This window comes from Trachemys scripta, chromosome 14 (assembly GCF_013100865.1).
Source record: "Trachemys scripta elegans isolate TJP31775 chromosome 14, CAS_Tse_1.0, whole genome shotgun sequence".
Taxonomy (NCBI): Eukaryota; Metazoa; Chordata; order Testudines; family Emydidae; genus Trachemys; species Trachemys scripta.
Genome location: NC_048311.1, coordinates 32,422,512 through 32,437,533, shown reverse-complemented (window position 1 = coordinate 32,437,533; position 15,022 = coordinate 32,422,512). Strand labels below are relative to the sequence as shown.

General features: G+C 66.1%; 1 protein-coding gene across 1 annotated transcript in view; it reads left to right on the top strand.

Moving 5' to 3' along the window:
• BAHCC1 (BAH domain and coiled-coil containing 1) overlaps window positions 1-15,022 on the top strand; it is an 84,834-nt gene that overhangs the window by 41,456 nt on the left and 28,356 nt on the right. Inside the window, exons 3-4 of the mRNA XM_034790535.1 lie at window positions 4,977-5,156; window positions 13,895-14,020. Coding sequence (XP_034646426.1) covers window positions 4,977-5,156; window positions 13,895-14,020 — 306 coding nt within the window. The remainder of the gene's footprint in view (window positions 1-4,976; window positions 5,157-13,894; window positions 14,021-15,022) is intronic.

Below are 15,022 nucleotides of genomic sequence, written 5' to 3'. Positions count from 1 at the left end.
GCATGGGGCTCTCTCTCCCCGCCCGGGGCCGCGCCTGGGGCTCTCTCTCCCCGCCCGGGGCCGTGCGTTGGGCTCTCTCTCCCCGCCCGGGGCTGTGCGTTGGGCTCTCTCCCTGCCCGGGGCCGCGCCTGGGACTCTCTCTCCCCGCCCGGGGCCGCGCCTGGAGCTCTCTCCCCGCCCGGGGCCGCGCCTGGGGCTCTCTCTCCCCGCCTGGGGCTGTGCGTTGGGCTCTCTCTCCCTGCCCGGGGCCGCGCCTGGAGCTCTCTTCCCGCCCGGGGCCGCGCCTGGAGCTCTCTCTGACGGTTCCGGTTTCTTTGATGGGTTGATATTTTTGCTCTGCAGAGCGGGGCCGGGGACTGGGAATGAGGGAAACGTGCGTCTCCTCCGCACTTGGCAGGGCTGTGGGAGCAGAGAGCTCTGGCGGGGAGGGCGGGAGCGGGGGGATTGCTTGGGAGTGTGTGAAAGGAGGGGGGTGGGAACCTGGCGCAGGCCTGGCCGCAGGGCTCGGCAGCCAGACCCGGAGCCTGGGGAGCAGAGCTGGTGCCAGCAGCCTGTGAGTCAGCTGGTCGGAAATGTGGGGGGGAGTGTGAGAGCGGCCGGGGGGGCCCTGTTCTCAGGGAGCCCCGAGCCAGGCAGCGCAGAGCCGGGGTTGCTTTGCCGCCTGCTTCCCAGCCTCCAGAACAGGCTGGGCCTGGAACCTCGCCCTGCCGTGCCGGCCCCGATGCTCCGTGGGGGGAGGTGGGTAAATGCCCCCCCCCACAGCCCCACTGAGGAGCTAGACTGGGGGGAAAGTTAGGCTCTGAACCTGGCTCAGCCAGGCAGATTGCTCTGTTAGAGAGCCCTTGTTCGCCCCGAGGGCGCGGCTCAGGGCATGGCGCGTCCCGGGGCGCTGGGATGGGGCCGTTTGGCCATGAGCCTTGGCCAGTGCTTGATGCGTTGGCCCCTGTCCCGGAGTCCCCGGGCGATGCTCTGGAACTGCTCCCCACAAAGCCAGGCAGGACTTTGGGGAGCCTCCTCTCCCTCGGAGCAGACTGTCTTCAGGGCAAGAAGCTCACACGGCTTCACCTCCTGGGTCTGGCCTCGGAGCATTCAGCATCTTCTGCCCCTCCGTGCGCTTCCCACAGTGAGTCCGCCCAGGCGGGGTCCTGGGGAAGCCAGAGGTCCTGCACCCCACTTCGCAGTCAGATGTGACTTTCAGCCAGCCAGTACACCAGAGTTTTATTAGACAGCAGGAGCATGGTCTAAAACAGAGCTTGTAGGTACAGGAAACAGGACCCCTAAGACAGGTCCATCTTGGGGAGGCAGGAAGACCAGAGCCATGTCTGGGCCCTTCCTCCATTTTCCCAGCCAGCTCCAAACTGAAACTCCCTCCAGCCGTCTCACTCAGCCTCCCCCCGACTCCTCCCCCAGCCTTTGTCCAGTTTCCCGGCCAGAGGTGTCACCTGGCCCCAGCCCCCTCCTGGTTGTCATGTTACCTGCTCAGGTATTCTCCCTCAAGGAAAGTCTCCCATCCCCAATACAGACTGTCCCAGCCAAACTCCCCTGCAACCTTCCCAGGTCAACACTCCCCACTCCCTGCTGCATCACAGGCCCCCACCCAGGAGTCAAAGAAAACATTAAGAACATTCCCACTTTGTCACAACCCTCTCTGCTCCTGCCCTTGGACGCCACCCCCCCCCAGGATGCCACACCCCCCTCTCCTCCCGCCCCCCGCGCTGCTCCCGCCCCAGGACACCCACATCCCTCCTCTCCTCCTGCCTGGGACATCATACCCCCTTCATCCCCCTCTCTGGGACACTGCACCCCCACTCTGCCCACCCCAAGATGCTGCACCCCTCTCTCATCCCCCCTGAGATGCTGCTCTTCCACCCCAGGACACCGTGGCCCCCCTGGTGTGAGCTCCGTGGGGGGCATGGTGAGTGGGGTACATGGCAGGGTGGGGTGGCAGTGCATGCCTGGCACCTGCTCTGGAGAGGGGGCACATCTGACTCTGGGGGGCCCGGCTGGCACCTCTCCCCTGAGCGCAGAGCACTTCCCCTCCCCTCTTGGTGACTCAGTGATTCCTGGGTTTGGAATCCAGCCCCTCGCTGCCTCTCCCGAGCTGTCTGCTTGCCCGGGCCCTATCATGCGGCCTGGCTCCTGGCTGGAGCCGCGTTTGCATGGAAACACTTTGCCTCATCGCATCTGATTTAAATCAAGCTGAGAGTGCGTCTAACCAGGCTGGGCTTTCCCGGGCATGGGGGCTCACGGGGGCTCACCTAGCACTCGGGGAGGGATGGGGCAGACATTGGGGATGAGCACCGGCGGGCAGCGTGTGTTCAGGGGCGGTTTGCCAGGGCTCAGTGAGTGCTGGGGGGGCGGCTGTTGCGGGGAGGGCTGGTGGGCCAAGGATGGGAGACTGGCCATTAGAACTGGCCATTAGAACGTCCGTCTTGAACCATGAAGAGCCGGGGGGGCTTTGCTGGGGCTAGGCTGGGGGGGCAGGAGAGATGTTTGCAGAACAAGAGCATGTTGGAACTGGGGAGTGGTGGGGAGTGAAAGGGAAGGTGAGGCAGAGACCCAGGGCTGCGAGCATCAGCCGAGCTCCATCCCTTCATTAGCTGAGATCTCCTCTCCCATGGTCTGTCTCCCCCACTTCCACTTCCCGGCTTCCAGCCCGCCCAGCCTGGCCCCTCGGCCTCCCCCTCCCACAGTGAGCTGGCATGGGGTGCCCTTGGCCCGCAACGCTCCTCTCCCTTCGCTGGTACTGAGCGTGGGGCTGGGCCAGGGAACGGGGGAGCGAACGCCAGCATCTCCGGCCCCAAATGGAGCAGGAAAAGTCATTGTCTGGCTCTGTGACGGCCGGGGGACGGGAAATGGTTTGGCGGGCGCAGCGGGGTCCCAGCTGGAGCCAGGGGGCTGCCTGCCACTCCGGGGCGGTTCGGGTGAAAATCAGGAGCCAGTGACACTTAATTCTAAAAGGCCGAGGGTTTGGAAACATCCCACCCCTGCCGGCTGCTTCCCCGGCCCAGCCAACCCCTGTGTGAACCCACGGCCTCTGGGCAGGAGCCCTGGCTAACAGAGAGGCGAGCGGGCCCAGCACTGGGGTCTGTGGGTCAGGACTGCGGGGTATTGGTGTAGCTGGATGTGGGGGAGGGGAGGAGGGAGATTTCCAGGGGAGGTGGGGAATCCCGAGGGGAGCAGCGGGGCTTCGGGAGGGAGGATCTCAGGAGGTTATTTCCCGCTGGTTTTGCTCTGTTCTAGGCCTAGCTGCGGGTTCCCCAAGAGCTGCCCAAATGCTCCAAGTTGGCGCGTGGGCTGGGGGGGATGGAGAGCAGGGAGCTGAGCCCGGCCCTGCCAGCTGGGGACAGAGGGATGAGCTGGGGGTGGCCATAGGGGGCAGCTGCCTGGTGAGGTCCCCAGGGCTGGTGAGTGACAAGGGCTCGGGGGCGCCAGCCTCTTCTGCGCTCACATGGATGGCCCCTGCCAGGCGGGGTGGGGGGGGGGTGACTCCCAGGGTTCGCGGCAGGTTTGGCCCCCAGAGCTGGGCTGGCTGCAGGCACAGGGGAGCCTGTCTTTGCCATCCCATCCCTGCCTCATTGCAGCTGTGGGCGGGCGCTCCTTGGCAACGCGGGTCAAGTCCCCCATCGTCCATGGGGGCCAAACACTGCTCTGGGGGGGCCAGGGGCTGTGAGGTGGGGGGGTGGGCCCTGCCTTGAGGCCATCGCCTGCCCCACGGTTGCCACTGCAGGCTCTGGGGTCTTGGGCTCCCAGCTCCTTAGCTTGGGGTCTGGCCTCCCCTCGTTCCCAGGCCCCCCTGCTCCGCTGGGAATCCCCCATCGCTGTGTGTGGGAGGGCCCAGGCTCCCTGTTCTCAGAGCCGCAGCCTGGAAAATCCTTCTCCTCCTTGGCGCCGGGCCCTGGCGTCCCGGCCCCGCTGGCTGCTGGGCTCCCCCGGAGATACGCACTGAGCAGCGGTCCGGGCGCCCGCCCCCGGCCCAGCTGCTGGGCGCGGCCTCGGCCCGCCTGCTCTGCAGTGCCCAGCCCCAGCCCCTGGCTCTGCGAGCAGGAAGGCCGGGGCGAGTGTAACCACATCCCGACACTCATCCCCGAGGCATCCTGGGGATTAGCTCGGGAGCGTGGGCCGGCTTAGAGAGCAGAGCTCACTTCCTCCCCGTGTGGGCGTCCGGCCAGGCTCCGCCGGCCCCGCTCAGCTTCCCATCAGGGAATGACCCGCTCCTCGGCCGCGCCCCCGGCTGCGAACACATGTGCTGGGGCAGGGAGAGGACCGGGGCCAGCCCGCCCGGCCCTTGGCTACCGGCTGCAATGTTTCCAACATGATCTCACAGGCCGGTCTTCCATGCTCGCCTCCTCTCCCCAGCCACTCCCCAGCACAGCCGCTCTCCTGCCCAGCCGGGTGCCTGCAGGCCGGTCGGGGTGAGCACCTGGCATGGGGCGAGTGGTCTCTGCTGAGGCGTTGGGGCTGCCAGACCCCGGCCAGGCCCTGAGGCGTGGGGGCTGTGTGTGCTACAGGCGACAACTGCCTGCTGTAGGGTGGGTGCGGTGGGCTTGGAGGGGCGCTGCGCCTGCTCCCTGCCCCACCCCAACGGCACCTGGTGTCTCATGGGCTGGGGGCCAGTGCGGCTAGACACCTGCTCTGCCCTGGGGCGCTGCCCGCTCCTAATCCAGAGCCGGATGCAGGAGGGTCTGAGCGGCCTGGACGGGGCTGCGCTCGTGTGCACGGGCTGCCCCGTGGCCCACGCATGCTCGCGCCCCGGCTGACGCGCTCGCTACCCTGCACCTACGCAGCCTCTCCGCCTTCGGCGCTGGGCCCAGCCCCTGGAGGTGCCGGCGCTGGGCTGCTCCCTGTGGGCACTCATTTCGTGTGGGAGCGTGAACAGGGCTCGGAGCATGTGGGTGTCCGGGTGCTGCTGGGTGGGTGCCCATGCAGGTGGCCCTGGCGCTGGTGGAACTGATGGTCCTTTGTTGTGTTCACAGCAGGGAGTGGATTGATGGGGAACACGCCCGCCTCGTCCTTCATGGGCAGCTTCCTCGCCAGCAGCCTGGGCTCGGCCGCCCCCACGCACCCCACGGGCCCCGCCTCGTCCCCCTCGGAGCCGGCCTACCGGGGCCCGCACTCCGGCACCTCCCAGATCTGGTTCTCGCACTCCCACGAAGGTAAGGGCTCGGGGCCCGGAGCGCCGCGGGGGAACTGGGGAGGGAGCGGGGCAGGGGAGACAGTGGGGACACAAGGAGCCCCATAGCTGCCCAGCCTCGACTCATTGCTCATCCTGGCAGTGAACCAATGGCAGCGAGGTGTCTGCCTGCCCCCGGGCCATGTGTCCCCGGATGCGCCGGGCGCGTCCCGCTGCCCAGGGCCACGGGTTCCCAGATGCGCTGGGCGCGTCCCGCTGCCCAGGACCACGGGTCCTCGGATGCGCCGGGCGCGTCCCACTGCCCAGGGCCACGGGTCCTCGGATGCGCCGGGCGCGTCCCGCTGCCCAGGGCCACATGTCCCCGAATGTGCCGGGCGCGTCCTGCTGCCCAGGGCCACATGTCCCTGGATGCGCCGGGCGCGTCCTGCTACCCAGGGCCCGTGTCCCCGGATGTGGCGGGCGCGTCCTGCTACCCAGGGCCACGTGTCCCCACATGTACACACTCAGACGTCTCTAAGGCCTTTGATTTGGTACCACACGACATTTTGATTAAAACACTAGAACGAGATAAAATTACCCTGGCGCACATGAAATGGATTAAAAACTGGCTAACTGGTAGATCTCAAAATGTACCTGGAAGCAGGGAATCGCCATGGAGTGGGCGTGTTACCAGTGGGTCCCACAGGGATTGGTTCTTGGCCTTTCACTAGTTAACCTCTTTATCAATGACCTGGAAGAAAACATAAACTCATCCCTGATGAATTTACCGATGACACAAACATGGGGGAGTGGGAAGTAATGCAGAGGCCAGGTCATTGAGACAGTAACCTGCGGGCAAGCAAACAATGGGTGTTTTAATAAGAAGAATTGTAACTGTACACATCTGGGAACAGAGCACTGGCCATGCTGCCAGGCTGGGGAGCTCTGCCCGGGGGAGCAGCGACTGTAAAAGATTTGGGGTGTTTGGGGGGGAATCAGCCAGACGTGAGCTCCTGGTGCGACACTGGCCAAAAGCGCCGATGGGCTCGTGGGATGCACAAGCGGGAATCTGGAGGAGGCGCAGAGAGGTTATGTCACCGTGTACTGGGCACTGGTCCGACCCCTGCTGGGATCCTGTGTCCAGTTCTGGTGCCACAATTCAAGAGGGATGCGGATGAATCGGAGACGGGGCAGAGAAGAGCCACGAGAATGATCAGAGGGTTAGAAAACCTGCCTTGTAGTGACGGACTCCAGGAGCTCGGTCGATTTAGCGTAACAAAGAGACGGTTCGGGGGGACTGGATCCCAGTCTGGAAGTACCGACCTGGGGAGCTTGGATAACGGGCTCTTCAGTCTAGCAGGGGAAGGTCTCACACCATCCAGCGGCTGGCCGCTGACGCTGGACCCAGTCAGCCTGGGAATAAGGTGGACGTTTTTAACGGTGAGAGTAACTAAGCACAGGAACGGTTCCCCAAGGGGCCTGGTGGATTCGCACTCACGGGCAATGTTGCAATGAAGGCTGGATGTTTGCTGAAAGCTCTGCCTAGGGATTGTGTGGGGCCGGTCTCTGAGTCTGGCCCGTGTTACCCAGGAAGTCAGACAAGATGATCACATCGGTCCCGTCTGGCCTTGGAATCTATAAATCTGTGTGCCGGCTGCTCCCCCGGCTGCGGGTCCCCAGATGTGCCGGCTGCCCCCTACGGCTGCACATCCCCAGATGTGCCGGCTGCCCGCCCCGACTGCACGTCCCCAGATGTGCCAGCTGCCCCCCTGGCTGTGCGTCCCCAGATGTGCCAGGTATGTGTCTCTGCCCGGCTGGCTGTTTGGCCCCGCCCCTCGGTTGGGTTAGCTGTGCCTTAGGAGAAGGGCGAGGGTGACTTTACTGGCCCCAGCAGGGTGCTTTCGGTAACCCCCCCTCTGGTTCCCATCCCAGGGGATGAGTGCGTCTGGAGGGTGGGGTGGCGCCGAAGGAGTTAAGGCTTTGCAGGCCTGGCTCTCGGCACGGCTGGCATGCGGAGAGGTAATTGCAGTTGGCAGCGTGAGTGAGCGGCGGGCTCTGTGCCGCTGGCACCTGGCTGCCCTGTAACGCAACGGTTCCTGCAAATCAAGTGTTTGGAGAGGCGATGAGGCAGGCGGGACGGGGCGGGGCGGGGGGGATGTTCCCTGCAGCCCTCTCGCCCTCCTGGGGCCTGTGTGTCTCTGGCTGGGGGGTTGGCGTGACGGGGCTTGGAGGGGCACGACGCTCAGGGACCTGACTGCTCAGGACTGAAAAGAGAAAGCTAGGCCGGCGTGGGCAGGGGAGTCCAGTACAGCTGTGCCAGGCCATGCCTTGCCCCCCCCCCCCCCCCCCCCCCCCCCCGCACGACAGTACCTGGCAGTGCCAGCTCCCACCATGGCTTGTGTGATGTGCACAAACAGGGACGGGGGCCAGTCAGACTCATGCCACTTGTGACCATTGGGATGTGGAACCTGCTTTGCCAGCTCGCTGGGCCGGGCACCCTCCGGGCAGCCCCTCTCTGTGCTGTGCAGGGCCTGGCGCTTCCCAGGCAGCGTGAGCTGGGCCTGGGCAAACGGGAGCTTTGGCCAGCAGCTCACTAGGTCGCAGAGCAGCTCGGGAGGGGGGTCTGTAGCAGGCTGGGGTGGGGGGCCAGGTGCCAGGAAGCAGCGCTGGGAGCAGCCGGCATAACCGACGCCAGGCCCTGAGCTGCAGGTGCCTGCAGCGCTGGCTGCCACGGGGCCCGATCTCCGCGATAAGCAGCAGGGGCTCCAGGGGAAGGGAGAGGGGCCTTTGGGTGGGTGGAGGAGTGAATGGCCCCTCCCCCCTTCCAGAAGCAGCCCGGGGTGCAGGGGTGACCCCAGCCTTTCGCCTCACCTAGCCCAGCCGGAGTCACTGCCCCAGGCTCCCGGAGCGGGGCTGGGGTGCGATCGCCCACTCGGGGGCTGGCGCCTGTCCCTGCCCCCCATCGCCTGCTCATCAGCTCAGAGCCTCTGTGGTTAAACCGGCGACACCCCGGCTTCCTGTGCCACTAACGGCCGGGGGGAGGGGGATCCTGCTACCGCAGACTGGGGGGGGGGGGGCTCCTGGCTCAGCCCCCCAGCCACGCTGCTCTGCGTCATGGGGGTTGTGCTGGGGAGATGCAGCCTGCCTGCCCCCCACACTGGCCCCAGGGAACTGGTTCACTCCCTGGTGGGGAGCAGCACCCCCAGTGCCCACTCTGGGCTGGGCCAACCCCCAGAATTCACGTTCCATCCCGGCTCACTCCCTAACCACAGCCTGCCACCCCCTCCCCTGAAGAACCACTCCTCTCAGCCCCCTGTTGTACCCCACTGGACGGCTGGCTCCTTTCTCCAGCCTCTCCCCCTGCCCCGCCAGCTCTGATGGTGCCCCTCAATCCCGACCTGCACCCCCCTGCTAGCCCAGCCCTGCCCCCTAAACTCTGCTGGTGCCCCCACTCCCGACCTGCAGCCCCCGGCTAGCCCAGCCCTGAGCTGCCCCTCAATCCCGACCCACACCCCCTGCTATCCCAGCCCTGCCCCCTAATCTCTGCTGGTGCCCCCCACTCCCGAACTGCAGCCCCCTGCTAGTCTAGCCCTGCCCCCTAAACTCTGCGGTGCCCCACACTCCTGACATGCAGCCCCCTGCTATCCCAGCCCTGTCCCCGCCCCAGTGCTGACAGTGCCCCTCACTCCCAACCCGCAGCCCTTTGCTGCCCTTTCTCCCCTCCCTCCCCCCCACCTGGGTTTGGTGCTGAGTCTGTGGTGTCCCCACCTGATCCCTGTCCAATGAGCTGGGTCAGCGCCGGGAAGCGAGGGAGATGCAGAGTTAAGGAGCGAGGAGCGAGGTGGTATTGGCAGGGTGCCCTGGCACTGAGCCCGGCTGCTAGTTTGAACTAGTGCCAGCTGGCTTCCGGCATGCCGGGGCTTGCTCAGCGCGTCGGCGGTGGGGGGGAGCGCACGGCTGCCTGAGCAGGATCACGAGAGGGGCAGCCTGGCCGAGCACCGGCGGCTAATGAAGCTGAAAGGGGCCGGGCGCGGCGTGGGGTTCAGAACTCAGCCTTCCGGGAGGGCGCCTGCGCCGGGCTCGCTGGGCACCCGGCTGCCGTCCGCCCTGTTGCGCTAGAGGGAAGCAGAGAGGGGGGCTCACACTGGGGGCTGGGTGGAAAGGGGGCAGCAGGGTGGGAAGGGGCATGGGTCTGCGGGAAGGGGGGCGGGAGAAGATGGGGCTGCAGGCGCCAGGGGTAAAGCCTTGGCATCTCACCGCAGGGCCCATGAGCTGGCATCTCGGTTTTGTTCACCCAGTCTGGCGGGTCTCCGTGTGGGGCCCATTGGGGTGGGGCAGGGTAGAGGGGCGGAGGTGTGCGATGGGGCTGGCATTGGTCGGTCTCTCCCTGCAGCCCCAGGTTCGACCTCGCTGCGCAGAGGGGCAGGATGGGGCCTCTGGATCTCGGCAGGGCGCAGCATCCCAGCCCCGGCTTGTGGGAATTTCCGGCTCCGCACAGACCTGCTGGGCCCCACTGCGCCGGCTTCCCTGGGAGGCCCTGAGCCCTGGACCAGAGGGGTGGGGTGTGGATGTGTCCCATGGCTGGAAGCCGGGGAGCCACCAGCAGCAGTAATGGGGAGAGGATGGGCTGGCCGGGGTGTGTGCTGGAGCTCGCCCCTGGCGGAGGCAGGTGGGGCTGGTGACCCCAAGGGTAAGAGTGAGTCCCATAGGAAACCTCTAAAAAGGTGCGGGGAGGGGTCCAGGCCACGGCCGGACAGACACAGGTGGGGTCCGGGTCAGAGTCTGGGGTGAAGGGTGGCCTTGTTCCCCCTGCAGGGAGATGTGCTGGGGGTGAGCAGAAGGCCTGGGGTGGGGACACTGAATTGCCCTGGGGGTTCCCTGCTCCCACGAATTCGGGCTCAGGACGCCTTGCCCCGGCGCACAGTCCCCGTGAGCCGGAAGCTGAGACCGCAGCAATTCATGTCACTTGTTGGCTGGTTGGCCGGTGCCCCATTCGGACTGGAGGGGTCAGCTGCACCGGGAGGGAGTGCAGCAAATTCACTGGGCCCAGCCCCATCAGCAGCTCTGGGTCCCTGGAGGGCTGGAAGGGGGTGGGGGGGCCACCGGAGTTGCAGCAGCTGCCCTGCCCCGCAGCAGGCTGTGTGTGGGGCTGTCTGCATTGCCCCCAACCCCAGCGTGTTCGGGGGACGGGGCGGGGGGCCTGGGAAACTCTGTCAAGCATGTGTCATGTGTGATGTAGATGGTGTGTGTGGGGGGGTCAGTTCTTAAAGGGAAAGCAGCCTGGTCTCTGTCTCAGAGTTCAGAGCCGGGAGGGGGGAGGGCCGTTCTAGGGTGTTGCCCCAGCGGGGCGCCCTCTGCACAGAGAACCCTGGGGGTCTAGTCCTGGCATCATCTGCCCCCCACTCCCATTGCAACTGCCTGTCAGGAGCCATCTATAACCTGGCGGCCCTCGCCCCAGCCCCCCATCCCACCGGGGGGAGGGGAATCACCCAGGGCCCTCTGCCACTGTCGGACATTTGCTGAAGCGCTTTACGACTGGACAGGGAAGTTGCCTCACCTACCACTGAAATGCAGCCACCTCTGGGCTGCCACGCAGCAGCTGTTTAACCGCTCACAGCAATGCAGCTAGGACAAGGAGTGAGGGCGCCAACGTACCCCGCTGAAGCTGCGGGTGAGCTTGGGGCAGCAGGATGGAATTGCCCCGTTGGGATCTGGCCAGGGTGCAGACCCTGACGCCCTGGCTCAGGCGGAGGTTGAATGACCGCAGGCTTCCTGGGTTTGCTGCCCCTGGGAGGGACGACCCTGCACAGCTCAGTGTCCCAGCCGAGGGCTTGGGGCCAGTGTGCATTGTGCCTCCGAGCCCCCCTGTGTGCCCAGGGCTTGGGTCTATGTCTCTGGGCCCTTTGCCAGGCACTGGCTCTGCTCAGCCCCGCTCGCCTGGCCGCCTGGTGACCAAGGCTCCCAGCAGGGACAGGTTGGGCCCCTCCGGGCCTGCAGCAGCGTCTCACCAGCAGCCCGGTGTGAGCAATGCCCCAGGGGTGTCCAGGCTGCGAGTGTGCACACGGACGTGGCTCTGGGCCGGTGTACGCCTGCCCCCCAGTCTGGGCTCTAGGCTCCCCTCGCACGCCAGGAGCGGGTATGTTCCCGTGCCCAGGCTGATGTGTGTGGGTTATGGCTGTGCTCACGTCACTGTGTGTCTGTACACATGTCCATCCTCGTGTGCATGGCCTGGTTGGGTGTGTGCTGCACGACTGTGCATATGCCTATGTGATCGTGCGTGTATATAGCTGTGGGTGTGCTCACGCGTGTGCATTTGGGCATGTTGTATCCACAGTTGCTGCGTTCCCCCATCCCCCCCGGTCCCACGTGCCTGCTGTGCGCACACAGCTCTGGGTGAGCTCCCTGGCAGGGCTGCGCGCTCAGGTTTCGGTGCATAACCTCGTTCGTCTTTGAAGCGTGTGCCAGAGATGAGGTCGGGAGTGCTGAGCCGCATGCTGCAGGGAAACCCCTCCCCTCCCCCGCAGTTGTGTGTGTGCTCCCCCTCCCCACCCCAGCCTGAGCCAAGACCTCTGAGGCTGGGCAGGTGCCACTCACTCCCACTGCCTGGGGGGCTGCCCTGGGCCACTCGCTGGGGCTGGGAAGTGTGACTGGGGCGGCCCTGCCCTGGGGGAGGGCTGGATTTGACCCCTCAGTGCCCAGTGCAGGAGTCAACTGGTTGAGGCTGGGCTGGGCCAAGCTGGCAGAAGCTCTGTTTGGATCTCCTGGGTCCTCGACTGCCCCAGTGCCCCCTTCGCCTGTGGGCAGAGATGGGCGCACAGGGGTCCCGAGACAGGCGCTGCTGCCAGCGGCAGGGGATTCTGGGTAACCGGAGAGGGCCTGGCTGAGGCCACTTTGCTCTGCCCCAGAGAGCTTGGTGAGCCGGAGCTCAGACCCCTGGAGACCCCCCTCCAGGCCCCCTCCCCCACCACTGCACCTGCACCTCAGCCAACTGCCCCGCACCCGCTCCCCTGCCTGCCTCCTGCAGAGGGCGACAGTGGCCCGGCACCTTGCAGACGAGGCATGTGACTGCGAGTCGGCTCCTGGGTTCTGGTCCCAGCTCTGTTGCAGACACTGCGTGACCTCGGGCAGGTCACATCATCTCCCTGTGCCTTGGTGTCCCCACGGCGGGGCAGGGGCAGCGACCCTGAGCATGCAGAGAGGCGAGGAGCTGGGTGAGTCCCCACCACTCCAGAGCGGTGCCAGGGAAGACACCTGGGGCCACGGAGGCTGCATCCCCCTCCTGGGAGAGCATGATGGCAGACCTGGCCAGCGTGGGGGGCAGACCTGGCCAGCATCTCTGCAGGGCAGCATCATTGGCAACCAGAGCTGGTGCCCCCTCCCCCATTGCACCAGGGCATCCCTGGGAGATGCAGAGATTCGGGGCCTGCACTGGCCCCCATGGGAGGACACAGCACAGAAGCCTGGCGGGACTGGGGGTGGGGTGGGGAGAGACATGGGGTGACGGCAGGAGGTCAGGCATCTGGGCCTGAGGAATTTACAGACTTCTGTTGACTGAAATGAGGGCCAGTAAAACTTTTAACAGCAGCTGATGAAAGAGGGACAGCTGCTGGTGGGCCGCGCCCCGCCCCGCCCCATGGCACAGCCCCAGGGGACCGCGGGTGCAGCGCGGGATGAAGGTGGCATTGGAGCGGGCAGAAGAGTGCCGCTGACCACGCAGTACTGGATGTTATCGAGGGTCGTTCTGCTCTGACTGGGGCCAAAGGGAAGAGATGCCGGGGTTCAGACGGGGGCTGACAGGCCTCAGGCTGGAGCAGCGCCGGCAGAAAAGCAGCGTCCTCGTTAGCTCCATGTGGAGACTGGGCAACCCTTCCTTTGCTGTTTCCCGACTTCGCTGCTTTCTGCGCCTTGCGCTGCCCAGGTTTGGGTGCGGGCCGGGCTAGCCAGCCGCTGCTCTCGGGGGTGTAACGGGCGAGATCCCCCGTTCCTCCCTGGGCAATGGGGCTGTCACCATGCGGGGGAGAGGGGGTGCTCGTGGCCTAGTGGTGAGCACTGCTGTGTGCCCAGAGAGAAGCGAGAACTGCCCAGTTGCTTTGGCGGATCAGACAGCGCTCGTGCCAGCGCCAGCCCCAGGGCTGGGTGGTGCTGAGGGCTATGGCAGGGCTTGAGTGGTGCCAGGGGTTTGTATGGGCACAGGTCCTGGTGCATGGAGAAATACCAGGTGCCCCGGCCTGGGAGAGCACGGGGGAGGCGCAGCGCAATCCCCGTCCAGCTTGCAGGGGCAAGCGCACAGAAGCCAGCGAGCTGAGCACTCACGTGCCTGGCCGGCTCGCTCCCCGTCTGGTGAGGGCTGACGGGGGCGCTGGGCAGACGTGCCAAGAGGGGATCGGATGCGGGGGGGATGGAGGAGGACAGGCCCAGGTGCGAATGGCGGGGAAGGCATCATGTCACCGGCGCGCGAAGGCCCCAGGGCGATCTCCCACCGGCCGTAGCTGGGTGGGGAGGAGCTGTCTGACTGCTGGCTCTGGGACCCCCGTTCAGAGCCCCGACAGCAGCAGCCCACCAAAGGGGAAGGGCCAGGAGCCTGGCTTGTCCATGCAGGCTTTGGTGTTCCTGTGGCCTGTCTGGGGAGGTGCCCAGAGGCTAGGGGGATGGGCAGCCGGGCGAAGCCTTACGACAGAAGAAGGCACCGGTGTGTGTGTGTGGGGGGGGGGTACCATTTACCGAGGGCTTCCCGTGATCTGCCTGCGCGTCTCTGCACACTCGCTCCCTCTCTCTCTCCAGCTCCGGGGTACCCCAGGTTCTCGGGGAGTCTGGCCTCCACCTTCCTGCCCATGAGCCATTTGGATCACCATGGAAACAGCAACGTCCTCTATGGCCAGCATCGGTTCTACGAAAGCCAGAAAGCAGGTACAAGGAGGGGCTGGGGCAGGGCCTGGAGTCTGCACCCTAGCGGCCGGGCTCCTGGGCCCCAAGGCAATGGGCGGGAAGGGGCTGCTGGGGCGCCCTGGGAGGGGACCAGCCACGCCCAGGAGGGAAGAGGCAGGAAGCCACCTGGACTTCTTGGCACAAGCCTGTGCCCCGCGAGAGCCTCCTGCTGGGGATTTGGCGCCAGTGGAGTGGGGCTGGTTACCCCAGCTGATGGGGAGACGCCCCCGGTCCCTGTCTGGAGAGTCCTGCCCCGCTGCGTGGCAAAGGAAGGGCCGAGCCCCCTGGCCATGGCAGGAGGGAGCAGCGCACAGGCCCACAGCAGGGAGCCAGCCTGGGCAGTGCGGGCCGTGGGTCGGTTTGCGATGCCCCGGCCTGGCCCATAACCCTGCGCTGGGAGGGATTTGGGCAACAGGCTGATTTTTTACAGCCACTTGGACCAAAAAGTGGGGAACTTCTGGCGGGGGGTGGGAGGGTCTGGGGGGGGACATGATTTGTGGAGTTGTTGTGGGGGGAGGATTAATGGAAGTGGCGGTTCTGGGTTGGGAAGGTTGGGGGTGTTGGGGGCAGGGAGGACTGAGGGATGGGGGCTGGGATGAAGGGAGCTGGGATGAGGAGTGGATTGTGGGCCTGGGAAGAAGGGTGCTGGGGCAGGGAGGATTGGGGGCTGGGGTGAGGGGAGGATTGTGGGGCTGTGGGGGGCTGGGATGAAGGGGGCTGGGGCAGGGAGGATTGTGGGGCTGGGATGAGGGGAGGATTGGGGGGCTGGAGGGCTGGAATGAGGGGGACTGGGGTGGGGAGGATGGGGCGGCTGGGATGAGGGGGAGGATGGGGGACTGGGAGGCTGGGATGAGGGGTGCTGCCGGGGTGGGCTCTAGCATTGCTGAGGTGACTGTCACGGCGCTGAAACGTCGGGTGCCTCCTGTGGGCGATGCTGGGGGCTGCTGCGCAGAGCAGGGTCAGCAGGGCCTGGTGGCGGGCGAG